Raw genomic sequence first — 27,429 nt, forward strand, 5'->3', positions numbered from 1 at the left:
TGGTGAATGTGGAGGATAGGACATGCACATGCAGAAGATGGGACTTGACGGGTATGCCATGCAAACATGCGGTGGCAGCCCTATATGACATGATAGAAAATAACATGTATGTCGGTCCATTGGAGAAGTGGGGTGATGAAGCTTACTGGTTAGACACTTGGAAGAAGGTGTAAAACCACCAAATCAGGCCCATACCTGGCCTTGATATGTGGACTCCCTCAAAATGCCCAACAATATTAACTACACCTAAACATCATACTCAGATTGGCAGACCGAAGAAGAGCAGGAAGAAGGCACTAGGTGAGAAGAAGAAATTGGCAGTAAGCAAGAAGAGGTAGATGAAGATTGAGGAGGTTCGGGAAGTGTTTTCTGTAGGAGGCAGACTTACTAAGTTGGGGCAGTCCAAGAGTTGTGGAAGATGTGAAGGTTTCAGACACAACATCAGAACTTGCAAGGCACCAAGTCAACCATAATGATATCAACAAGGTGTGTTTGAGTAAGATTGATGGTGTGTGTTATCATGGTTTGTGGTTAAAACAATTTAAGACTTGTGGCATGTATGTTTGACTTGGGATATGATGGTTTTTATGTTATTTTGACAGTTTGTGTTTAATGCCTTTGTGACAGTTTGTGTTTATTTTGACAGTTTTTTTTTACTCAAAACATGCAAACATTACAATACATTAAACCATGTCAATTACAAGTAACACAGTACAATACATTTCAAATGCAACCCAAGTACGATGCTATTTCCAGTGACAATCGTCATTTGACCAGTCAGAGTCCCACACTGGATCGTCTTAATATGGATCATGATAGTAACCTTCTTCCTGCTCACTGGTGTAGTCGAAAGCTTCTTTCAAAACCTCAGGGTCATAATCATCACCCAGATCTATTTCATGCTCTTCACTTGGTCTAAATAATTCATCTTCTTGCACCAAATAAGCCATCAACTCATGTTCTCCCAATTGACATTCTTTGTCTTCCATTTGACTTGCTTCATTGTCAAACTGCACTACATCCTTCCCAAACTCAACATTCTCATTTTCATCCTTCTCAGTTTCATCATGGTTGCAACATGACTAATAATGTGGAACAAAGATTTAAAGTAAATATATGAAACAAGAAACTCTAAACATTTAACATAAACTACAATAACAACAACAAAGATTACATTATCCAATACTAAAAATACAATGTTAACAACTAATCAATAAACCCAAACATAAACAAAGAACAGAAACCAACTTATTCCTAGCAACATCTTCAAGCTTGTTACTTATTTGGTTTTCGTTCTTGCAAGCTCATCTTTCTTGTTCATTATCTTCACCATTGATTGAATTACATTTTCACAACTAGGTTATGTGGGATCATCAGCCCATTTTAGCCATCCACAACTCCTCCTCTGTAACAGACTAAATGTATCAACAAACAAACAACCCTAATTCGATTCACAGACTATAACAATTACCCCTAAAATTGACCTAAGCCACACGACCGGCGGAATCATCATCGATAAACCGACTAGAACCCTAATTCGTGAGTAATTAAACACTTACACAACACAAGAATCGACGACCCAGGTTTGCATCAGTCATGGATATCCGGTAACATGTCCCGGCACCACATGGGCATCTCACACAACAGTCTTCTACATGGGAAGGCTTGGAAGGTGACCCCGAGGAGTATTGACTTGACATCCGATGTTAATCGATGTTTATTAGATGAACAACGGTAGGACAGTGAATATGAAGAAGACGATCGGATCGCCTGAGATAATACGGGGAAAGAGGGGGAAACAGGGTAGGTTATGTTATAATAAGGATAGAAGGGTAACATAGTAAATTCGTCAATTTTTAACGAGTTAATGGTAAGTCAACTGACGGTAGGAGTCAGAGGAACCCGCCGGAGAAATACAGGTGCACAACATGCGCAAATTAGTTTTCATGGGCTATTCTATCTCCCGACGATATATTTCAGGGAGTCAAATTGAAATTTTCTATATTATATATATTGTTTATTTTAAAGAAAGTAATTATTTTTATAATTCTAAACACTTTTAATAAAAAGTAATGAAGTTAGGTTTGTTAATGAGGGTGGATAGTTTGGTTTGGTTGGATTGGGTTGGTGAAAGAAAGAGAAATTAATTTTATAATGAAGATTGAGATGAGTTGGTTTGTTAATGGGAATGGTCTTAGTAGCGGCAAAAACAAATCCTATATAGGAATCTAAGAAAATCACAAAATCAATTTGTGGCACCATGTTTACTTTTTACTCTTTATAGATAACTAGCTTTAGACCCCGTGTGACACACGTGATGCTTTAAAGAATTACTATTAAGCTTAAAATTAAATGATTAAATTTAAACTAATAAAACTATATTTTATCAAGTTAAATGGTTTTATAAGTACAAATTATATTCTCTAATTGAATATCTATACGAATACGTGGTGGATTGTTACACAGCTCATTCGTAATCACAAAAAATATGCACCTAGTGATTTTATAAGTTGTAATTATATTTTTTTAATGAAATAACAAATTCTAACAAAAGATAATAAAATGTTTCATTAATAATTTTAAAAAAACATCATATATAAAATTAGCATGTATAAACACGCTTTTGTATTACAGTTTCAAAAGAGATAGATGAAAACTCCATGGATCCATGGAGGTTGAGTTAGAGTTGTAACTTAACCCGACCCGAGAAAACCCAAGACCGAACCACTAACCTGGCCCGAAAAACCCGAACCCGAGAAAAGGCCAAACCGAACCGGAACCTAAGTAATCCGGGTTGGTTCTTGGGTTTGATGTCTAGGTTTTTGGTCAACCTGAAAAACCTGAATAAACTATTTGTTTAAAAACATAATATTATTATTATGTATGTACACGTATATGGAACACTCTACACATTCCACTTGTTCTTATTTCATCTATTATAGTTGATCGACTATTTATTGTCTATATATATCTTTTCTACTTAGGGCTAATAACATCCGTAATCGAAATATATGTTGCTTTACTGGGGTATGTTTATTTATTATTTGGTTATTTACATAAGGAATAAAAAAATATACGTTGCTTTAGTTTTCGCATTGTAGTTTTTATTTACATTTTGTTTTGTTAGACATCCGAAACCCAAGTAACCTAACTTGAAAACACAAACTCAAATAACCTGAATAAAAAAAAACTGTGACAAATTTGGGTTGGGTATCGGTTCTAAATTTAAAACTTTGAAAAACGAAGAACTTGACCCTAGAAACCATAAACCCAAAAGGTAAACTCGAAGCACCCCTAGGTTGAATAAATATGTAAGAATAAAATTGTTATTCATTCAAAATTTATTTCCTATCATTTTAGACTTATATTTGATTTCATTAAAGATATAAATAATTTAATTATATTAACATAAATACCCGCGTATTTGTAATTTCTATAACTTAGGTAATTAGTTATTTAATTAAAAGATGGGCTGATATGTTTTGATTACACTGACATAAATTTTATTAAAAATAGAAAATAATTTGAGCGGGGAATTGAGGCTAGGAATTAATCTCCAAGTGACACGTGTCTTAGTTATTTTACTTTATTAAAATAGATAGATTAGAGCCATGGACATCAAGAAATACTTCAATTGGTAATCATGGACATCACAATAATACCTAAACTAGAGATCACATACGTCAAAAAATTACCTCAATTGGAGATACGATGTGTTGGCGGATGACCACCAAATAGATTTAAGTCTTACGTCTACATTTTACTTTTGAAATGTGAATGTTTTAAAATTGGAGAAATTCTCAAAATAGCCCCTTAATAAAAAGAAATTCTATATTTATCCCTTGAAATTCGAAAATTCTAAATCTATTTGATGAGATAAGGTGTTTAACATGTCGGGAACGATGTGTTTCCGACCACGCGTCTTGTTATGATTGGTTTGTTAACTCATCGTGAAACAATTTAACACATCACCGTTGATGCGATAAAAAAGAGACAAAGCTAGAAATACAAATTTTAATAGATAATTTGGAATCTCTTTTTATTAAGGGGCTATTTTAGGAATTTGACGTTTAAAATTGAACTCCTTTTTATTTTAGAATTAACACTAGAACTTAAAACGACGTCACACCAATCGGCTGTTGATTATCTCCAACTCCAAGAATTCTAGTATTTAACGTAAACAAACACAACATTTCCAACCTCATCAAATCAAAAAACATCACTTGTCTCTTTTAACGCTTTCCTTATTCTCTCCAAACATGGCTTCATCATCAACACAAGACCACCAACAACCATTCCCCACGTCGGCCCCACCACCCACACCTTCCACCACCACCCTATCTTCCACCTCCGACTCCGCCGCCACCGACTTACTCTCCCGCCTTCTCCACCGCCTCCCGCCGTCGCTATCCAACTCCGCCACCACCCCTTTACTCCTCCGCCGCCGGTCATCACTCTCAACCACCACCACCAGTCCTCCTATCATATCCTTCACTGACGTTAAGTCATCCATATTATCAAACCTACCTGTAATATCCTGAAGAGGTAGGTCCCAGCAGGGCTCAGTTGGTCCCGCATGACTCACCTTGAACAGGGATGTCTGCGCAAAGACCATCTACTCCCGCAGGACCCACCATGCTCAGAGAAGCCTACGCGCAGTATGCAAGCTGCATACGCAGGGAAAAGCCTCCCAATGGTAAAGTAACCCGCCTGTTCCCGCAGTTACGGATACAAGCCATCAGGGAAGGCTACCCGCACAGCATAGCTACACGCATAAGGCTTAACACTTACAAATATTCAGTGTCACCTGAAAGAATGAGCAAAGGCGGGAGGGGGAAAACTCCCGCCAAAATGGGCCAGTCCGTATGATGGAGGATCTTTTGCGTGATACCTGACGAGGTAAAGACAAAAGATCTGACCAAGAATGCGACAGCTCACTGACAGCAGCGTGGCAGACAGCACGCCACTGCACTGTGACCAATGGCCGCCGCCTGCTCACCAACTCCTGCCAGAGCACGTGCCTAGCCTGCAGTTGGTAGAAGACGAAGAGTGCACGGCACGCCTGCTCTGTGTCAGCCGCTACCTATCCACCACTCACAGGTAAGGCACGTGCATAGGTTACAGTTGGTAGCGTGTTGGGCCGGCTAAACCCCTTGGATACCCACCTTCGGCTATAAAAGACAGCAAATGGTATTATCATTTCATCATCTACTATCTCGTATAACTTACTTGATAACTGCTCTAATAGTATTCATATACTTTTATATTCAAAGAGCAATATAGACTGATTCTCACGCCGGAGGGTGGTCACAAGGAGGAACCCCCCCCTTCTCAGTGACGAGCTTACGGTGTCTGTTTTGCAGGTTCCCTGAAGTACAACTTACTCTGCTGGACCTACCTTCGTGGGAAACATTACTTAGCCCCCAGATTACCTATAATCTGCCCGGGGTCACTTAGTGTTTCTTCATATCCCAACTCGGGTTCTTCCAACTCGTTAACCACTTAATACTACCAGAACTCGCTAACTTGGCCGAGTCAGACTCGGCTGATATATTTAATCTCTCAACTCACCAGAAGCAACAATATTTTCCGAGACACTGGCCGCTTGGTTTCGACGATGAAGATGAAGATGAAGGTGATGCTGACTCGGTGTTTCTTGACTCGGTCTGCTCGACCGAGTCAACCGAGTTGACACTGAGTTCGCTGCGTGAGTTTACTAAGGAAATGAACAAGGTTGGGTTGGCGGTTGTGGAGGCGCTAACGTGCGCCTTGGGTATACGGTGTCCGGGTTTGGATGACCCGGGTGCGGTTAATTCGTTGATGTGGATATCGGATGTGAATAATGATTTAGGTGAGAAGATGGTTGGGTCGGGTAGGTTTTACCCGTATGTTGTCGGGTTGCATTATCAGATGAGGAAGCAATGTTGTAACTTGCTCACGGATACGGGTTTTGTACCCGTGTCGTGTGAAGTGGGTTCTATTTTGGTTACTATTGGAGATATTGCTCAGGTGAAAATAAATATATTTACATCAAAATCTATTTATTTGGCAACTTTTTTAGTGGTTTTATTTAAGCATATCTCTATTATTTTTGGCAATTTTTTTTACATGGGATTTGCTTGCATTGATCAGTTTTAACATGGCTCATTTTTACTCATGTTAAGAACATAGACATTTAATTCATTGTGTAATTTAAAAGTGTTTAGTTTAACTTGTTAATATGAACCTGTTAAATGGGTGTATAGGTGTTAATCAAATTGTAAATGTTTTATGACTTGTGAGGTTTGATAGGTAGGACAAATTTGAGTTATACAGCTCATCTGCGGATTAGCCGGATAGATATGTTTGAAAAATGCTTAAGGTCCTAACTTGGATTTTGTATGGATTATTATTTAGAAGTTAGAGGTCTATTTTGAAATTATTATTTTTGTGACATAAACCCACCACGTGTTTTAAAAAATATGGAATTAGAATTTAGTGCTTGCGGTTCTGTTGAGTGTCGACTTTGATGGCTGCAACTGGAGCCGACGATCGAATATATTAAATTAAATAAATAATTTTGGTTGGTTTTAATAATTTTTGATTATTTTTATATAATATACATATTGTGGCTTGATAGAAAATTATTTGATGGGGGCTCTTAAAGTCTAATTTTTGTTAATTGTCATAGAACGCGGTATTATATATGAGATTATTTCTAGGTGTGACATGATATTGATTTAGACTTTAAAACTTCTCATTTTTGTCATTTTGTATGATTTATCTATCTTGAATTTTCGGTGTTTAATAATTTATGTTTTTATTTCATGAATCAAAATAAGTTACCTTTTTTATTGTATAGGTATGGAGCAATGGAAAATTGAAGAAAGTGAGGGGAAAACCAAGTTTAAGCATAGAAGAAGGTGGCAACAACGCAACTTTATCAATGTCGCTATTGGTTACATTGCCGCTAGAGAGCACCGTCTCTCCTCTCTTTCCTAGGGCGGAGATTGGTGGCACTAACCAAACAGAGAATCATGAGAAAGATGTTCAAGAAGAGACAACACGAGAAAGACGGTTCAATTCATTTTCGTTTGAAGATTATGCTTGGAGAGTTTACCATGAAAGAGTCCCTCTAAAAGACCCCTTGGATAGATTCCGGAACAAATTGTGAGGAAATCTGTGTCTTGTGAAGGATTTTATTTAATTGTTCTAGAATTTGATACCATGTGTGTTCTTTTTTGTGAAACATTATATAATTTGAGGTGATGGTATCGTTTTTTTGGTTATATAAAAAGTATACTCTGCTTTCATATAAAAAGCATCAAGAAAAGCTGACTTGTTTAAAAAATTATATAATGAAATATTTTTTTATTGTGATTTTGTTTTTAAAATGGTAATTACATTTTAAACTTTAAAAAGAGTGGTGCAAAGCTAGCTACATTTTGCTGTATAAAAGAAACCTAAAAAAGTAATTATGCATTAGAAAATCACTTGGTTGTTCTAAAAGTCAAAACCACATTAGAAAATCTTAGGCAAAACGACGTTTGCATGTGACCTTATGCCAAAACCTTTTTTTTGATAATAAAGTGAATCGAATGCTCTGTAATTCATGACAGATAACTTAATCTATAATATATATAAACGAAAACATAAAAGTCCTACGTGTCGCGATGTGGTCGTTCCCCACTTTTTGGAGTCATCGGATTTGTTTGATTTTTAAACGGTGAGCTCTCGTTGATTTAACCCGGTTTTGACCCGTTTATGCTTTAATTTTCGCGTGTCTCGTGGGTCACCAAACTCGGATACCCTTACACGGGTTATGACAAACACTAAACCGTCTCACAACCGCGTCTCCTTCATCATCGTTGCTTAACTATGGCTGTTTTTCAATTACCGTTCGGTGATTATCGTTTTGATCCCTCAATTCTATAAGTTTAAATGAAGAGCTACTTTCGTTCTTGTGTGGGATTTTAACATGGGTTGTAATGTCGATGCTCAATATCACCGGATAATCAGATCTATAACCCAACCATGGGTTTGGAGTTGTGTAACCTCTTCTGATACAGTTTTCCTTCATATTCAGGTATGGCACCAGGTGTTTGATCATATACTGGCTTGCTTTCTTTGTTATTGTGGGTAATTTATGTCATTCTAACTGAAAGCTCATAAGTCATAAAATAAAACTTATATTCCAAAAAGGAAATGTCTTGCATTGATGAATTCGATTAATCAAGTTTTTGAATTTTTGAAGCAATCTTTTCTAATCGATGGGAACCATGTTCAATTCTCAGCAATTTGGTGTTCGTTCTTCTTCAATCATTGACGAATTATTAGATCTGGTAACAATAACATGTCTTTCTCTTCATAATTAGGTCAATTTTCTATTTGTTTCTCAACGAATCTCGAATCCAGACTCCCATCTTTCTTCCAATGGACGGGTCATTAGTTTCATATCGGCTATGTTTGTTTTATTAAGGTTTATTTTATTTTCCTAAATTTGTATAAGGTCATGTTAGCTTTTGTTATTTATGTTTGATTTAACTGTATTTTACTTTTCGTATCTAATTATTTTATATGTGGCAACTAAATGCTCATGGGTAGGAACTGCTTGATTGTAGGAACTGTTCGATTGTTGTCAATTTGATATTAGCTTTTGTTAATTAACTTTGATTTAACTTTATAGCAAATGGACCAACCAAGTCTGTTAGGAATAATATGTGTTGTTGCTTATTTCTAATCTATATATGTAATCTTTTTTCCGTTTCACTGCTGAAGATGCATTACTAGATTAGTTATAGTTATATTATGTTAGTATTCGTCTATACTATGTTAGTATTACTGCAGATGAGGTTATGGTGGTAGCAGTATGGTAGAATAAAGAGTGTTTACTGATTAAAACTTGTAACTCATTATTTAAATTTGCCATATGTTGTAGATCAGCCTCGGGCCATACCAGTACAAGTCAAAATGCATTTTTTGATGTTTGTTAATTTAGAAACGATTGATATGGTGAAGGATGTGCTTGGATAACGGGGAAAGAAAGCTGCTGATGCAACAAAGAAGAGGCAGGACTATGCTCGAAAAGTGTGGCAAATCATGTAAGTTTACTACTTACATGTTATGATTAATTCTCTTTACAAAAGACGACGAATTTACGCGGTCAAAATTATATATCAGCTCTATGTAAATGTGGAATTTGTTTTTTTTTTTTATGCATTAGTTGAATGTTTTGTGCGTTAGCTATTGTTTAAGGGAGTTGATTTATTCAGAAGTAATCTGTTAGTACATTTAAACTAATTGTTTATCTAACTCAGTTAGTTTTTATTTTTCCGTTAGCCGTTCATACTTTTGCATTTGTAGTTTGTAATTAGGTTAAGTAGCTATTTTTGAATGAGAATTTAATTTTTAATCAAATTCGTTTTACTTAAAATTTCAAAATTTTCGTTAGATTGAAGCTTTATAGTTAACTTCCAAGTGTGCTTCATAAGCTTAAGCTTATTCGATTGCATTCAACAAGACTGCAAGAAGATTACATTTTGGTGTGTTAGTTTTCGGAGAGAGGTATGAGAATACTGAAACTCTTTAGTAATATGATGTTATTGACCAAATGCAACGATACCTAACTTGACTGGTGTAATGCGTTTGACCTGTTCTTCATCCTTTTATAATACTTTGAATCTAATAGTAATTTGTTGCTTATCCTTGAAAGAAACTGAACACTTTCGAGGGTTATGTGTTTGATCTTTGTTTATTTAAATTATCATCTTATTTGGGATGACGAAAAGCAAAGAAATAGGTTTGGCAAGGACCAACAACTCAAGATTTTGATGTGCGTAGAGTTCAATATAATTGCGTTTTAAGCAATTCAATGTCATGTCCTCATGTTTTGGGTATTGTAGGGATTCTAAAAACCCTGCATCCCGATTAGACTCCAGCTGCAATCAGGTCCGCCATCATGACCACCGGTTAGATTACATAGATTTATATTATAGACTATTGTTTTGTAATTTGATGTTTAATCATGCAGCAAGAACATGGGACAACGAGGCAAAAACAATTACAAACGCATCACATGTTAAAGCAACACCGCTTAGCTATGTGGAACAGGACATGTGCAGCCAAACCGGATCATGGACCATGGTCTGGTGACCTGACCACAATTGATTACCGTGACTTTTTGTGTGCACTCAGCCACACCAAGTCTCAAATTGAGAAGTTTTCAGAAACACCATATGCATGTCCATCTAAGAACGTTTATAAACTTCGATTTATCTTTGTGAGTCAGTTACAATGACTCGAGCAATTAAGATAGTTGGTTCACTAGCCACCTACGTGTCACAAGTTTTTAAACCGGTTGATATGTCGGTCCAGGTTCAGTCAAATAGTTGAAGTTATAAAAGATTGGCAAAGAAAAAATGTTTAAGGTTAGTATTAACTAATTATTAGATCAAAAGTGTGTTTAATTTTGGAATTCTTTGTACATTAAACCTGTACGAAATACTTCCAGCAAGGTAGTTACATAGCACCTTCTTTGTGTTGTGGTTATTACACATTCATAGAAGGTTTAAGTAATACGCTCCTATGCACGTGTGTGCCGTACATATCACGTACTTTGTTGAGGTATAGATGAATGTGAATAAATAAGAGAGCAGAGGTCGAAGATTAGCGTGGTGGCTACTGTAAAACTAGCAATGACTCAGTGAGGACATGGGGAATGATCGTCGCCTCTTCCAACTTGTGACATGACACCAAAATGGTTTCTATTAATAAAAAAATGTGGTCGTATTGTATCAATATTAAGTATATTGGACAAAAACACTTCACACCAACTTATAAAGTATGTGATCAAGGACAAAAACAACACGCTCATTTCATATGACAAATATTCGTTTTCATGTTTATTTGTTTAAATAGTTGAATGTTCATGTTCGTTTATGTTAGTTAGTTAAAAATCTAAAAAACCTACACATCTCAATTGAAAATTTGAAAGAGCCCAAACGTTAAAAATATAATGAACGTGATAAACTAATATATATGTATCTAAATCAAATAAAACTATGTTAAAAAATATAAAACATATCATTACAAAAAATAAAATACTAAAACAATTAAAAACAAAAACCTAAATAAGCCCCCGTAATACGGGGGCTAAAAGCTAGTAATGTAATATATAAATATGTTTGAAACGTTCGTATTTTTACTCAATTTAATTGTTAAACAACTTGAAGTTAGTTGAAAATAATACTACTTCTATATGTGATTGTAACACTTGTATTTCCAAGACCTGATTATACAAATCATACCGCAATAGCGGAAACGGTTGTAATATTACACTTAAACCTCACATATTTAGTTTGACATAGCGTACACACCGTTTTCATTTGCAAAAGTGAGTTGAATCCTCCCCAAACTTTGTCTTGATCAATCATTTTTTTAATGTGATTCGTGAGTAGTTAACACGCCTTATGTTACATAGCATAACATGAGTAGTTAATCTATAAATCTTGGTATTATCTTTTCTTAAAATCAATCACAAGACAAGGATCCTTAAATAGAAAAAACGTAAACAATATTAAGACATGATTCTAGGCATGATTAGGGGCATAATATAGAAGCAAGAAATAAGGAACAATATATTGTAAATATTATCCCACAATATTCCCCCTCAAGTTGGAGTGTGAAGGTTACAAACACCCAACTTGCCAAGTAACGTTTGCAACTGCTTCGATCCAAGTGCCTTGGTGAATAGGTCTGCTATCTGTTGTTTAATGTTGATGTGAAATGGCTGAATCTCTTTTGATTCTACTCGTTCACGAACAAAATAACAATCCATTTCAACGTGTTTAGTACGTTCGTGGAAGACGGGATTGTTGGCAATGTGTTTGACCGCTAGGTTATCACAAAAGAGAGTTGTGGGTGCCGCTTGAACGGTGTCAAGATCCTCACTATGTGAATATCGACCTTCGGCCACACATGTGGTCTGGGCGATTTGCCACACTTCGGCTTAAATGTGTGGCTAAAAGGTCTTTGACCATGTTTGAAAACTTTCCAGAATGTTTTGGCCACACATATTATTCTTCACGTGACCATTCTATACCTAGTCAGGTACTTTTCGCCACACTTTGAAAAAAATTGTGATAAAAACTAGCCACATTGTAAAAATGTGTGGCGAAATGTGACCTACAGTCATAGTTTGTTTGATCTTTGATACATGTGACCAAAAACACATGCATTAGCCACAAACTATGACATTTAACTAGCCACATGTTTTAATAGTGTGGCCAAATTTGACAAACGGCTACTGTATTGATTAGAGATGTGTCTAAAAGGTAAAAGATATAGCCACTTATATTACTTTGTGTGACCTAATGTCACATTTTCTAGCCACATTTTTAATAAAGTGGCGAAATATGACGAACAACCATTGTATTTATTAGTTATGTGGCTAAAACGCTTAAAATATATGGCCACTTACACGACGTTGTGTGACCAAATAGTAGTTTACTTTTATTTTTCATAAGTTTTTTATTGTCACGGATACACTTATTATGTGTGGCTATAAGTTGTAAATGATCACACTAAAATATTTTTAAGTGTGTCCAAATGTAATTTATTGCCACTTATACGAGGTTGTGTGACCAAAGAGTATCTTGGTTTTGCTTTTTATAAGTTTTTTATTGTCACGGATACACTTATTATGTGTGGCTATAAGTTATAAATTGTCACACTTAAAGGATGTTTTAGTGTGTCCAAATGTAATTAATGGCCACTTATACGAGGTTGTGTGACCAAAGAGTATCTTAGTTTTGCTTTTTATAAGTTTTTTATTGTCACGGATTAACTTATTATGTGTGGCTATAAGTTATAAATTGTCACACTTAAAGGATGTTTTAGTGTGTCCAAATGTAATTAATGGCCACTTTTTCAAGGTTGTGTGACTAAAGAGTATCTTAGTTTTGTTTTTTATAAGTTTTTTATTGTCGGATACAATTATTATGTGTTGCTATAAGTTATAAATTGTCACACTTAAAGGATGTTTTAGTGTGTCCAAATGTAATTAATGGCCACTTATATGAGGTTGTGTGACCAAAGAACATCTTAGTTTTATTTTTTCTAAGTTTTTTATTGTCACGAATACACTTATTATGTGTGGCTATAAGTGATAAATGGTCACACTATAATATTTTTAAGTGTGTCCAATCGTCATTAATGGCCACACGTTGATTTGACGAGTGACGACGTCATCATTGCCTTTACAGTTTCTTGTGCCACCAAATTCAAATTGTCAGGGAGATGTACCGGCGGTTTCCGATGGTGTTAAAATACCAGTCACAATCACAATCACAATCCACAATCATAATCACAATCTATAATCAGAATCCACAATCACAATCACAATTCACCTTTCTTCCGATTATAATTTCCGATAATGGCTGCAGCTTGGCTCGAACGTGCACCGGGTGCTCAAGCCCCCATCTACTACGACCCCACATTTTTCACCATACGATTCCACTTTTTTTCCGGCGCCGTCCGGAGGAATCAAAGGGTGAGGTATATTGACTATGTCAACCTTCAAACCTTCACGTACCAACAACTTAACCGAATGGGTAGGTGGCTTGGGTACACGACTGTTGATTATTTCAGTATGAAATGGTAGTGTCGGGAATCGAGGTGGCGTACATCGAGTTGAACGACTTGGAGGACTTCAAGGCGGTGTCCGTTTATGGGGCATTCCATTCTCAGGTGAACATTCGCCTCCATAGGCTTAGGGACTCCACCTACACCTCCGATGGCATGTACGAGAGGATCATGCCCTCTCATACTCCAGAAGAGAATCCGGATGTAGATTCGGATACGGAATCTGATGGCAGGACTCCAGACTCCGATGTAGATTCCGATATGGAATCAGATGCTAGGAGTTAGTTTTATTTAATTTGGTTTTCAATATTAATGTAAATGTTATTATATTTTGGTATTAATATGTTATGTGAATGTTATTATTGTAAATGTTATTATTAACTGTAAATGTTATTATTATATTTTGGTTGCATTTTTTAAGAGTAGTTGATGTTGATTTTTTATAAATAACTTTAAAATAGATGTTAGTGTGAGTGAATAACAAAATAGACCTAAAATTTATTTTTTGGTAGTTGAGACAGTAATTTGTTGTAGTTCAGTTGATTTGTAGCGTATCTAGTAAGATAAACTAGTTTTTTTTATTTTAATTAACTTGAATGTAGGCTATTATTACATAAATATATTTCAAAGATTTTCTGACAGGTATTAAAAGCGTAGAAAGCGTGTGATATACTAGTTTTCTTATTTTAATTAACTTGAATGTAGGTTATCATTACATAAATATATTTCCAAGATTTTGGACAGGTAGTAGGTATAAATGCAATTAATTTCCAAAATTAATTAGCTTCTGTGCGTTTCCAAAGCGTGTGGAAACCATTTTGACATGTAGTATGCAGTTATACACTCAACAACCAACTATATAACAACAGAGACTTTAATGACTGCAATAAAACTGGCGACTGAAATTTATTACACTTCTATATATGTTATGTGAATTCCAAACTTGGCCAAGCAGAAAATATCTAAGGTTTCCACAGATCTTAAACTTCCCAAAGATGTTATATTTTGATAAAATCCTTTCCAAAACTCAATGCCGTCACCAAATCTTAAATCTAAGGTTACTGGTGATGGCATTGAGTTTGGAAGCGGTTTTTCAAAACTGAATTTTATTTGTTCAAAGGCTTCTTCAAAGTCTGAAGGGTACAATTTTGGTATGCAGGTTAGTGAAAAGAAGGGCATAACGGTCTTTTTTTTTAAAATGAGTTGATAATGTTTTGCAGGAAACCAGCTGTTGAAAAGTATGTTGAAACATAACCAAATAGATGTTGTGCAAGAAACAAAACCATCAGACGAGAAATGATGCATTTTTGGGCTTTCTTTGTATTAATGTAACTTTGATATAGCACGAGTCAGTTATGAGTGTAATGACTTTATTGATCTTACTATGGTATACTACAAGTCAATTGTGACTTTTATCGATGTAACATGATGTATGTTTGAACTTGACACCAATTGACCAAAATAGCCAGAAGATGAAATGAATTCAACAAGCCGGCCTGTACGTATAAGTAGTAATAGTATTAAAAACAACCAATATTTCTTTAGTTTGAATTAATAAGTACAAAGTAAAGAAGGAAGATATCATGTATCACAACTATATTTAAACATTATTTACATCTAACTAGCCGAACGATCACAGCTGCTGGTTCGACAACCCCGACATCGGTGTCAATCTACATTACGAATAGTTGTAGGCTTTTTGCCGGGCCGCCAGTAATCATCCGGGGACTTATTACGAAGCAGTTGATTTGGTTGTACAAGTGGCAATGTATTACCCTCATGAGGGAAAGTTACCGTACTAAATTCCTCATTGACCTCGTCATACGAATGCCTATAATTCTTGGGTGGAGTCATGAGGACAACATGGTTTTTTCTATCCAGCTGATCTTGAATATAAAACACCTGGCGTGCAAATTGACTTGAAAAAGAAAACAAAGCCTGATTATAGCATTTCTCATTGGTTCTGGCATGATGGACCGTATTGCAAGGGGCAGAAACTGTTGCATAAGCATGTGATAATCATGTGATTTAAGGCCTTGTAGCTTCCTTTCTTTAAGATTCACCAAACTAGAGAAGTTAGAACAATACCCTAGTGGAGCCTTCAGTTTATACAGTGTTTCAAGAAACATGTCTTTTTCTTGCGCTGATAATGTGAAGCATGCTGCAGGCAGTTCTGTATTGTTGCATTTTGCTTTCGGTTGCAACTCCTTTTTAATCCCTAAAAACTCCAAATCTTTTCTAGCTGACAATCCGTCTTTTGTCCTACCGGGAATGTTCAGCAACGTCCCGACAATACTTTCTGCCACATTCTTTTCAACATGCATCAAATCAATACAATGTTGGATAGGTAAATACTTCCAATAGCTGAGCCGTTGGTACCATATGTTGAACTTCTTCCAATATTGGTGCGGCGTTGTGTTATCCTTTTTCCTCTTACTCCCACTTAGGGATTAAGATCCCTTTCCCAATTCATTGTTAATGTTTTTGACCTCGTCGTATATCTCTTCCCCTGTCATAGGCTCTTTAGCTGTTCTCATCTCCTCTTTTCCGTTGAATGTATTTGTTTGTTTTCTGAAAGGGTGGTCATGTGATAAATATCTTCTGTGGGCAGCATAACTCTACTTCTTTGTGTGATAAAGTCTAAAACACTGAGTGTCGCCACGACACACCACACAACCTTTGAATCCATTGTAAGGGCAACCACATAGTGTACCAAAAGCAGGGTAATCATTAATCGTCCATAACACAACTGCACGTAGTGTAAACATTTCTTGTTTATATGCATCATATGTTGGCTCCCCGACCTCAAATAAAGATGCTAGATCATCAATTAAGGCTGTAAAAACACATCAATATTGTTTCCTGGCACTCCGGATATTAATAAGGAAAGCATGATGAATTTTCTTTTCATACACATCCAAGGTGGAAGGTTGTAAATGACTGCTAAAATAGGCCAGACACTGTGGTTTCTGTTGCCTCTATGTACGTCGATCCCATTAGTGCAAATCCCTAGATGAAGATTTCTTGGATCGCTTCCGATGGTATCGGAGTACCTGTCATCTATGGCTTTCCATGCTGGTGAATCTGATGGGTGGCGTAAAACACTAGGTTTATTGGTACTCGTGGCGTACCATGTTAAATTCTCTGATGTGGTCTTTGATTGAAAGAGGCGCTTGAATCGTGTAATAATGGGAAAGTACCACAGTACCTTAGCGGGCGTGTTTATGTAAGTTTTGTTAGTCTTCTCATCCACCTTCCACCTTGACTTGTTACAAACTGGACATGCTTCCAAATCCTTGTAATCCTTATAGTAAATAATGCAGTCATTGATACACACATGTATCTTTTCGTATCCTGAGCCCATTGCCTTCATCATCCTTTTTCCCTCATACATATTATTTACCATTTCGTTATCTACAGGTAGCATCTTTTTCAACAATTTCAGAAATTCATCAACGAACTTATGAGATACCCCGTGCTTTCTCTTCAAGTTGAGTAGTTGTACAAATGCAGACAACTTGGTGAAGTCAAGACATCCTTTATATAGGGGCTTCTCAGCGTCAACAAGTAGTTGTAGAAACTGTTGATACTTGTTGTCGCATTTGAAATTGTCTTTTGTAGCATTTACCATTTCTACAGTTTCACAGGCATCTGTTGGAATGTTGGTGTCAACAAACCCATTATTATTATTATTATTATTATTATTATTATTATTATTATTATTATTATTATTATTATTATTATTATTATTATTATTATTATTATTATTATCATAATTAGTTGGAATGCAGGTGCAGGCAAACCCAGTATTATCAACATAATTAGTTGGAATGTTGGTGTCGGCTTCTCCATGTTTTATCCAAGTAGTATAATTCGTATCAATTCCAAACCTGTACAAGTGATGTTCTACCTCGTCTACACTAAGAGATACGTGGTTCAAACACCGAACACATGGACATGAAACAGAAATTGGTGGTGATGTCTCCTTGCAATTATGAACTGCAAAACGTAGAAATGCCTTAACACCATCTCTATATGCTTTACTGCACCTGTCGCCTACTGACATCCAAAACTTATCCACCTTCCAAGATTTTTTTTATTAACTGTGTCATCAACGATATATATATATACTAATTAACGCCAATAAATGTAACTGACTAAAAGCAAAAATATTTGGTGCTCACCTAAGATTAATGAAGCTGTTTAGTAGGATTGAGATTGATGAGAGTTCAATAAATACACTAGCAGATCATTTATTAGGGTTTGGTCAATACTAATTGATTTGTGAGTCTTCCAGAAGATAACTCGATTAATTGGCGGGTAAAAATGAAAATTTTAAACTTCTAAATTTCGTTATATAAATATTAGAAGAGGTTCCATTACGTTCTCAGGGTATAGCTCAAATGGTTGAGGCGCTTGTGATTAAACATAGATTGCAAATATCGCGGGTTCGAAACTCAGGAGGGACATATTTTTATTGATTTTTTATAATAACCTCTTTTTAATGAAATATTATAATAACCTCTTTTTAATGAAGTAAATACACTGTGATTTTGGAAACACTCAAACTAAACTACGGAAACACTCAAATTAAACTACTCATTAAGCCTTTAAATGCGTTCAGAAACATAAAAATACATCATAATAGCTGGTCTAAAATCATAACAAAGTTTCTTAGCTTTTAATTACAAAACTAATTACAAGCCCTAAAAACAACAAGAAGCAAATAAAATACAATATCTTCACTTTTTTTTTCTGATTCAATCCTTGAAGATTCACTCCTTGCAAGTTGATCCTCTAATGACTTATTTGCCCTTATCAAGATAGGAATTATGTTTGTACATCTTGTGCACACATCAGATCTTGTGGACGAAACACAATCAGACCATATAAAGAAATCACATTTTTTGCCCTAAGTTGAAAAAAATATAGGGTTTGTGGTCAACAATTGTAGATGAATTCCAACTTTATTTGCTATTTCACTAACCTGAGATGCACAATTGTAGAACCTTCGACCTGGAGTTTTGGTGGTGCTTGATGTTCTTTGAATGGCTTCTCGACCACAAAAACAATAAACCTCCGACCTAGATCGATTGCTTCTGTTACTGGATGTGGTGGTCCTCGATGAGATTTCTTCCATGGTGAAAAAGGAGTTTTTATTGAAAACAAAACTAGATATATAAGTATATATATAGGAGGGTTTAGAAAGGAGTTGTTGTACACATGCTTTTTATTACCGTTTTAGGATATTTATATATGTCTTTTGTACAGTAGCGGGTTGCAAGCGTAACAGACTCTTTTGAACAATTATATTACATATTTTAACCTAATTGATTACACGCATTTTTAACAAAGAAAGATGAGAACCATTAATCCATATTTACCATTCATCAAAAGATGCATCACAAAAAGTATCCTTAATTACAATACATAAAACATGTTAAGAAAACATTTTAAGATAATATATATTTATCATTCATCAAAAGATGCCATACAAAAAGTACCATTAATTATAATACATCACAAAAAAACCAAGACTAGCAAAGCTAACATCACCATCACTCCGCCTTGTCCACAGTCTCCGCCCCCATCTCCTTAAAACTCATGTTGGTTGACACCGCAGTTATGGTGTCAACCAGGGTCTCACACACAGAGTCGTAGCATTCAGACTGTTATTGCTGATAATCAGCAACCATTGCTCGAAACTCAATGTCGTCTTCCCACAACATGAGGTTACAGGATTGGAAGGTCTTTGATTTTTCAAATGCGAGTCTAGCCCTAATCTCTTCGACTGTCTTCAACAAAGTGTCGGCTTTCTCTTTCTGAAAATCCATCATTTTTTTCACGATGGCCTTCACGGTTTTCTCAGAAGAATTCATTTTTATTATCTTTCTGAAACTGTTAGTGTGATTGAATAACCAAACTTAATGTAGTTAAGTTTGATTTGTAGTAAGATATAGTAAGATCTAGTAAGATATAGCTTTACTTTAATGTAGGCTTTCATTACCATAATATTTTTCCCGGCATTTTTGACAGGTGACGTATAATTGTGATCAATTAATTCTGACAGGTGATATAAATGCAAGTAATCTCTAGATTAAAAAAAAACATGAGACAAATTGGTGCGTTTCCCAAGCGTGGGACACCCTTTTGTTTTTTTATTACAGTTACTATTCGTCTGTGAGCATTTTGGTTATATATACCTACACCACATTTGTGAAACTCATATGCCTACATAATTGTAAATTATTATTTTTAGTTAATAATGGATTGCTCGTCATCATCATCATCATCATCCAGATCCTACAAGGCTGCCCTCAGAAGGCGAATTGAGGCTCAAATCGAGGTAGATAAAGCTTGTCGGGAAACTCTTACTGAAGAATTTGTAAAGACTACCAACAGCTTGGATGCCAGGGATCTCATTACAAAAGTTCTTACTCGGATGCCCGCTAGTTGTATCCGAGATCTTGCTGTTTTGTTTATGGTTAATGTAGGACAGAGAGAGCTTGACGAGTTAAAACTTTTGGGCAAGGCAATTCTTGAACTGAATTGCTCAATGGAATTGAAGTTGAAGTTTCTTATGTCACTCAGAGATTAGTATGTGATGGTGTTTCATGGTGTGTTTTTATGTGTGTCACTCAGAGATTAGTAGTAATAAAATTTGTATGTTTGTGATGGTGTGTTTATATGTGTGTTTTGGTAATAATAAAATTTGTTGGTTATGTGTTAAAACATTGATTCAACATGTAACTATTATCTTAAAGTGCATTACAAACTGATAACAGAAGTCCATATCATAACAAGTATCTTAAAGTACATAGCAGTAGACGTGCACAAATCGGGTTCAACTGGAAAACCCGAACCGGTTCGGAACCGGTTTTTTCACACCGGGTTGTAAAATGGCACCGGTTCCAATCAAGAACCGGTTCGGTTCCCGACCCGAACCGATGCCCAGATATGCTAACTTTTAGGAACCGGGTAGGGTATGAACCGGAACCGGTTTTTACGTAAAAACCGGTTCCACCGGTTTTTTTTAAATTTAAATATTATAGCCGTTAGGAACCGGTTCCAACGGCTATATAGCCGTTTTTGACCGTTGGAACCGGTTTTTTAACTATAAATAGGTTATTTTTTTACTCTAAATAGCAAGGGTTGTTTGTGTACTTGTTAAACCACTTCTAAAACTATAAAACACACTCCAAACCACAATTAACCTTAAACCAACAACAAATGGCAACTAATGATGACGTTGTTATGGTGATCGAAACAACAAGATGCCTCGATGTTTGGGTTCATTATGATTTGTGTCTCATGACCGACTCACATGAGTTGGCACGTTGCAAATATTGCTCGAAGTTTCTTAAAGCAGGGTCCAACTCGACATTACGAAAACATACGAATAAGTATTGTCGAGAGAAAAGAAGTTTGGATGCTAAAAAAACGGAAGTGGGAGAGTTGTCCGGCTCTACAACCCAAAAATAAGTATTCCCGGATTAAAACGACGGACTTTGTTTTTTATGTTTTAGTTGTTATGTTTAGTATCGTTTATGTTTTAATAATATTTGTAATAGTTATTTTTTAAATAAATAAAATGTTCGTCGTTATTAAAAAAGTAACAAAAATTAATCATGAGTAACAAAAGTAATTATAATAAAACAAATCAAAACTAAATATTAGTTGAACAAGTTACAAATAATTTTACCAAAACAAATAATTACAACTCTTCTTCGTCTTCATTCTCGTCTTCACCCTCGTCTTCGTTATCGAAAGAAACCCCGTCCTCCGCCACCTCATCATGAATATGACGCTCTATTGGTATTTCGTCTTCAAAGTTTGCCTTGTGTTGTACACGATCCACCGCATCCAAATGGTCCTTTAGGCAAATGCAAACCTCTAGAGACTCGGGAGTTAGTTTTGTTCTTCGCATAGATAACACCCTCCCACTAAGAGAAAAAACCGATTCGGAAGCAACCGTTGAAGCTTGTACGGCAAGCAAATCACGAGCCATGGCGGATAGAATGGGAAATTCGTTTTGTTTACCTTTCCACCAAGCCAACAAATCAATATTGCGAATTTCGTCGACCGTTGCGCCCTCAACAGAGTTTGCTCCACTATATCGACCAAGTTCGCTACTTGGTGTGTTTCCTCTTTGCCTCTTAGATGCCGATTCACGAATCCCATTCATCAAGTTTATACGTGGGTCATTGAACGGCCTACTAGTTGTTGTTTTTTTCACAAAAGACGATCTCGTGCTTGTACCATACATTTGAAAATAATGGTCATGGTTGACTACCGTAACAACCCTTGGGTCCTCCGTAACAGGAACGAGGGCAAAAAAAACACTCTTCTTAGCCTTCTTGTTAGTTTTTTTGATGGATGCCATAATAATATTTAGTTGGATGGTCGGGTAACGGAACGGGCTTGCTAAAGGAGTAGTATTTTAGTTTGTTTTTGAGTTTGGTGGTGAAATTAGTGGTGGAAAACAAGTTATATATAGGTTTGGGCATCAAAAACCGGTTCCAACGGCTATATTACCGTTGGAACCGGTTCCAACGGATCTATTGTCTCTCAAAAACCGGTTCCAACGACACTATTACCGTTGGAACCGGTTCCAACGGCTAATTGGTATCAAAAAAAACCGGTTCCAACGGCTATATTACCGTTGGAACCGGTTCCAACGGCTAGTTTGACTTTTGTTTGACTCTTCAAAAAAAACCCGTCGGAACCGGTTTTTCCGGGTACGAACCGAACCGGTTACAATTAAGAACCGGGTAGGAACCGGGTTGGAACTGATACTAACAAATATGAGAACCGGGTACGATTTTCGGGTACAAAAATACCCAAACCGGGTATTGTACCAACCGAGTTGGAACTGGAACCGGTTCCGGTTCGGTTCCACCAGTTAGGTTCCGGAACCGGTTTTTTTGTGCACGTCTACATAGCAGTCACTTTTGAAATCATTCAAATTTGTTGTTTTCGTTTCTTAAGTTCATCAATCAACTCTTCTCCGGTTAAACGAGTGTCGTCATTTTCCTGGAATAGCAATGCTTTCTTGATAAGAGTATTTCTGTGTTGGTTTATATCCGAGATGAGGATTTTGCACAAATACTTTAACCTCAACCATTTTAGTTGTCTTTGTTGTTCAGGGCCTTCATTTTGGAGATTACACCCCCATGGTCTCTTCCCATTATATTTCTCCATGTGTCTCATAGCAAAAATACCACAATCTATTCCATTACTTTTTGTTCTCCATGTCATCTTCAATCTATTGATTGTTGCTACTTGGATTTGCTGAGTAATGGGTGTTTGATTGTTTTAAGATACATGCAAAAGACGTTTCTCTACACAAAATAGAAAGCAATTTAAGTATTTTGACAATTTTTATAACAGGTATGTATGTTTTTTGGTTTAAAGGTAAATTTGTTTACCAGTATATCAGGAGTCTTTCCGTATCTTTCTTCAAATTCTCTAATTGCTTTTGATTTGTCTTTTAAGCTTTTAAACTTTGCATCAGCTGATATTTCTTGGTTTGCACTGTTGTCAAGTAAGTCTATCACTCCTGTTTGAAGATTGAAGGCAACCACAACGAAATGATCGTGTTGTAGAATTGGCACCAGCACTATAGCAACCTCCTTGAGTGATAGAATTCCACTCCTTGCCATTTCTCTTGTCATGTTGTCTGAAAACACATCCAGTCTTTCTATGTCTGTGTAACCCCTTGACTCAGAATAATGGTCACTTGTCTGTATATTAATTAAAATGCAGATGATTAAAGCGTTTATTCAGCGTTTTCTAATAGTACAAACAAAATAGATTAATTTGTACCAGCACATTGCTTGAAGCAAAGAATCTAAACGGTGATGCTGCAGATTTTTTCTTTTCTTCATAGTTCATTACTTCACTGAATGCATCCATTGCATTGGCGGCTATATAAATGCCAGGACAGAAGCTTTCAAAGACCACATTGAACGATTCTGTGTGAGTGGACTTGTAGACCTCCTCCCAAATGTCTCCAAGGCAAAAAAATATACTCTGAAAGTATTTCTTCATCTTCTGTGACACTAGCGGATACGTCAACCTCTCTCAGTAGATATGTAGAGTTCAGTGTAATGAGGCTATCACTTGTTGACAATCCGGTGTCAACTGTTAAACATAAAACAACTCACATTAAATTTGACTGAAAATAATTGTAACTATAAGTAAATACCTTCAACCCCTTTTAGTTTTTATTTATAATTACATACCCTCTTTTTCCCACTCAACCACTGTATTAACAACTTTATCAATATCTGCGCACGAGACATTTTTTTCTTGACCTGCATCACCTGCATCATTTTTTACGACAGCCAAAGATGTAATATGTTCAACTGTGATTATAATTAAGCTGGTATATAATTAAGCTGGTACATATATGATATACCTTTCTGAGCAGCCACTGGACCACCAACACCAACATCTGAATCAACTGTATCTCACAGATGTAATAAGTTTAAAAGAGCAACATAAGTGTTTTAAGAGCGTTTTAATTGTACTAATAATTAATTTAACCCAAATACATTTTAGAGCAGCCACTGGACCACCAACACCAACATCTAAATCTTGTGTTTTAGGGACCACATTATTAGTGAATCTGTTTTCCCATTCACAACATCTAGCAAAGATATTCTCATTTGATGGATGTCTATCCTTTCCTTGACGGACCAACTCGTTGATCTCGGAGCAAATTTTATCAAATTTCTTCAACTTGTTATCCATTGCCTTATTCCAAGACTGTAAAAAGAAAATATAGTTTGGGTTAATTCAAAAACATTTTCAAATTATCCCAGCCAGTTGTAATAGAGTTAAATAATAGTCAACAAGCACGATAGGCATTTGCAAACTTAAAGGTGAATAATCGCTTACATAATCATCCAAATCTTGTTCAGTTGTTTGATCGGGTTTATCTGTTTCAGATGCACTTTGACCATCTGTTTTTTAATTACATATAATGTTGTATTACATAAAATGCATGTAGAGATAAGAGATATGAGAGTTTTTTACAAGAAAATAACAAGTTTAATACCATGTTCTTGTTTCTCCTCAGCTGCAGTATTTTCTTCAACTCCAGGCTTACCGGCAGCACTAACCGTCACAGAAGCAGTAGCAGCAGCAGCCTCATCAAGTCTCTTCCTGGCAGCACTAACTGTCACAATAGCAGTATCAGCAACAGCAGCATCAGCAGTCTCATCAAGTCCCTTCCCGGCAGCACTAACAGTCACAACAGCAGGAGAAGCAACAGCCGCATCAATCCCTTTCCCGCCAACACTAAACGTCACAGCAGCATCAGCAGCAACCTCAGTAGCATCTTCTTCTAAGGGAGGACCATTATTCTCCAAGTATTTTTCCATCTTATTAAGAGTAGTTGTTATTATGTAGTTGACTGCAGGCATTGTGACGGGAGTCCCAAATGGACCATATTTTTCCTGGTATTCATGCGTGTAAAGCATCACAAGGAAGGTGATCGGACCGTTGTATTGAACGTTGATACCTCTCCATTCTTCCTTTGTCGTTTCAAGTTTTCAATAACATAGCTGCACCAGTCCATATTTGGAATATCGGAGGTTTTATCAATTGCGGCGATGAATCGTTGATTGACTGTTGTTGATTTTGTCACAAATCCTATACAGGTGTTGACCAACACAAGGAAATTAATCTTAAACAGTTCACCAACTCCTTGATCCGCGGCCAGTTTTTCTTTCACATGCTTTATACTTATTCTTGCACTTGTCGAGAATTGAGATTTGAACAAATCTATAGTAACATCTTCCCCCAATCTTGGTCTACTCTTGCCTAAAACAGGAATCTTACCCATTGGTATCCCCAACACTTCATGTACTTTTTGTAGTGTTATCTTAATAACACCGCTCCCATTGTTCATTTAATTTAAACGGTTATTATAGTTCATGAGCAACCAATATCCCAAAGTTGTTGGAATTTGGGTTACTTGAAGTCTTAACATTGACCCGAAACCCATTTCTTCTACACAAGTTTTTTGGGCAATGGTCATTGCCTTCACTGCATCAACAATATTAATAGGTGCACACCTATTCATCAATTTTTTGTCTACAAATTCAACAAAAGGTTGTCCCCTCTCGGCTAGCTTCTTTTCTTTAACGGCTCTCTTTTTCGGACGCTGAAAGTCTGGGCCAGAGGTGCTGGGTTCCACCTGTTTCCGCTTTGGCAACAACCTGTCGATTTTTGTGTCAAGGTCTGAATCAGAGTCTGCTTCCACAACATGTTTTGTTTTCCCCCACCGGAGCAACTTTTTTAGTCTTCCTTTTATTAGTCTTGTTTTTTTCTTTAATGGCTCTCTTTTTCTGACGCTGAAAGTCCGGGCCAGAGGTGCTATGTTCCACCTGTTTCCGCTTTGACAACAACCTGTCGATTTTTGTGTCAAGTCTGAATCAGAGTCTGCTTCCACATCATGTTGTGTTTTCCCCACTGGAGCAACTTTTTTAGTCTACCTTTTATCAGTCTTAGTTTTTTAACAACTGAATCACATACATACAATAAATCACGGGGGTAGGGGATAACAAAACGAATCACAAGGAAACAGAAAACTCTTATAAAACATCACACTGATAAATTTTCATACCAAAGCCATAACACGCTAATCATACGCATATAACATGCTTTAATATTATACATAGATTTAAAAAACAAGGATATGTATTACAACAACAACAACACGCTTATCAAATGCATTAATACATAAGAAGATTCAAATAAATGCTTACATTTTAAGATTAAGTAAACCTAAAACGCTAAAAAAATCATAAAGTAACACCTGTTCCATCTTCATTCTGAGACCTATCATGATTTTGCTTCGTCCTTGGTTCCGTTCCAGAAGTAGATGAGTTAGGGTTCTTCATTTTGGTTCCGTTCCAGAAGTAGATGAGTTAGGGTTCTGAGACCTATCGTGCTTGTACTTGTGCTTGTGCTTCACAGTAGAAACAAATCGTCGACGGTTTTTAGGAATTTTGACTTACTATTCACGTTCCAGAAGTAGATGAGTGACTTACGAGGGTAGTTATTTGACCCTTTTAAAAGAAGGCGCGTGCTTTTAAATTTTAATCGTACGGTTAGTATTGTATAGTAGCAAAAAAAATGTATATATATGATGTGTGAAAATGTATAATATAAATAAAGAACGAATCACAATTAAGCTTTAAATTTATAAAAACGAAAATCCTATAGAAACCACCCAAAACCGGCAAGTGTACCGATCATAAATAGTATAGCATCAAGGAAGTCCGGATGTCGAACTCAAAGACACGTGAAAACATTTATGATTAAGAAAACTCTAACCAAGAATTACCAAAATAATATTTATTTAATTTTTAAGATTTTATTTAACTACTTAACTTAATTAAAAGAAAACTGTTAACAAAACTCTTTAAGAAAACTTTGATTTAAATTCAATGAATAAAAACGTCTACCTAGGAATGAATCATGTTGAAAGAAATAACAAGACAACGGATTGAAAATATTCCAGACACCGATTATAAAAGATGACACAACTAAAACTTGTTTAAGAAAGTCAAATTACCTCTCAGTTTCTCTAACAAACTCTAACTTATTTTAGTTGATTTTAAAGAACAAACCGGACAAACAATTATTAACGTGTTCAAATGACGACTCACCTCTCGGTCTCACCGACACACTATCCTAATGGAGACGAATACTACGCAACCAAGGATAGAGGAACAATTTAACTTAACCCAAATCAAACCAACTAATTGCACATAAACACTCAAACTTGACAAGACA

At 36.0% G+C, this 27,429-nt stretch overlaps 1 protein-coding gene and 1 long non-coding RNA gene across 2 annotated transcripts in view; one reads left to right on the top strand and one right to left on the bottom strand.

The window, feature by feature from the left end:
* LOC143609676 (uncharacterized) overlaps positions 1 to 27,429 on the bottom strand; it is a 212,513-nt gene that overhangs the window by 44,685 nt on the left and 140,399 nt on the right. The gene's annotated exons all lie outside the window — the stretch shown is intronic.
* On the top strand, positions 4,217 to 7,323 carry LOC143609673 (uncharacterized). The gene is made up of 3 exons (XM_077084365.1): positions 4,217 to 4,529; positions 5,458 to 6,009; positions 6,842 to 7,323. Exons 1-3 carry the CDS (start codon positions 4,260 to 4,262, stop codon positions 7,151 to 7,153), a joined length of 1,134 nt encoding a protein of 377 aa, XP_076940480.1. The 5' UTR covers positions 4,217 to 4,259; the 3' UTR covers positions 7,154 to 7,323.

Source organism: Bidens hawaiensis, unplaced genomic scaffold, assembly GCF_021521415.1.
Source record: "Bidens hawaiensis isolate Kalapana, Puna unplaced genomic scaffold, B.hawaiensis_p1.1 tig00008984_1, whole genome shotgun sequence".
Classification (NCBI taxonomy): Eukaryota; Viridiplantae; Streptophyta; class Magnoliopsida; order Asterales; family Asteraceae; genus Bidens; species Bidens hawaiensis.

Coding starts and splice junctions, on each gene's coding strand:
- LOC143609673 (XM_077084365.1), top strand. CDS start 4,260: ATGGCTTCATCATCAACACAAGACCACCAACAACCATTCCCCACGTCG. Junction 4,530..5,457: donor CCATATTATCAAACCTACCT/GTAATATCCTGA, acceptor GGGGTCACTTAG/TGTTTCTTCATATCCCAACT. Junction 6,010..6,841: donor CTATTGGAGATATTGCTCAG/GTGAAAATAAAT, acceptor TTTATTGTATAG/GTATGGAGCAATGGAAAATT.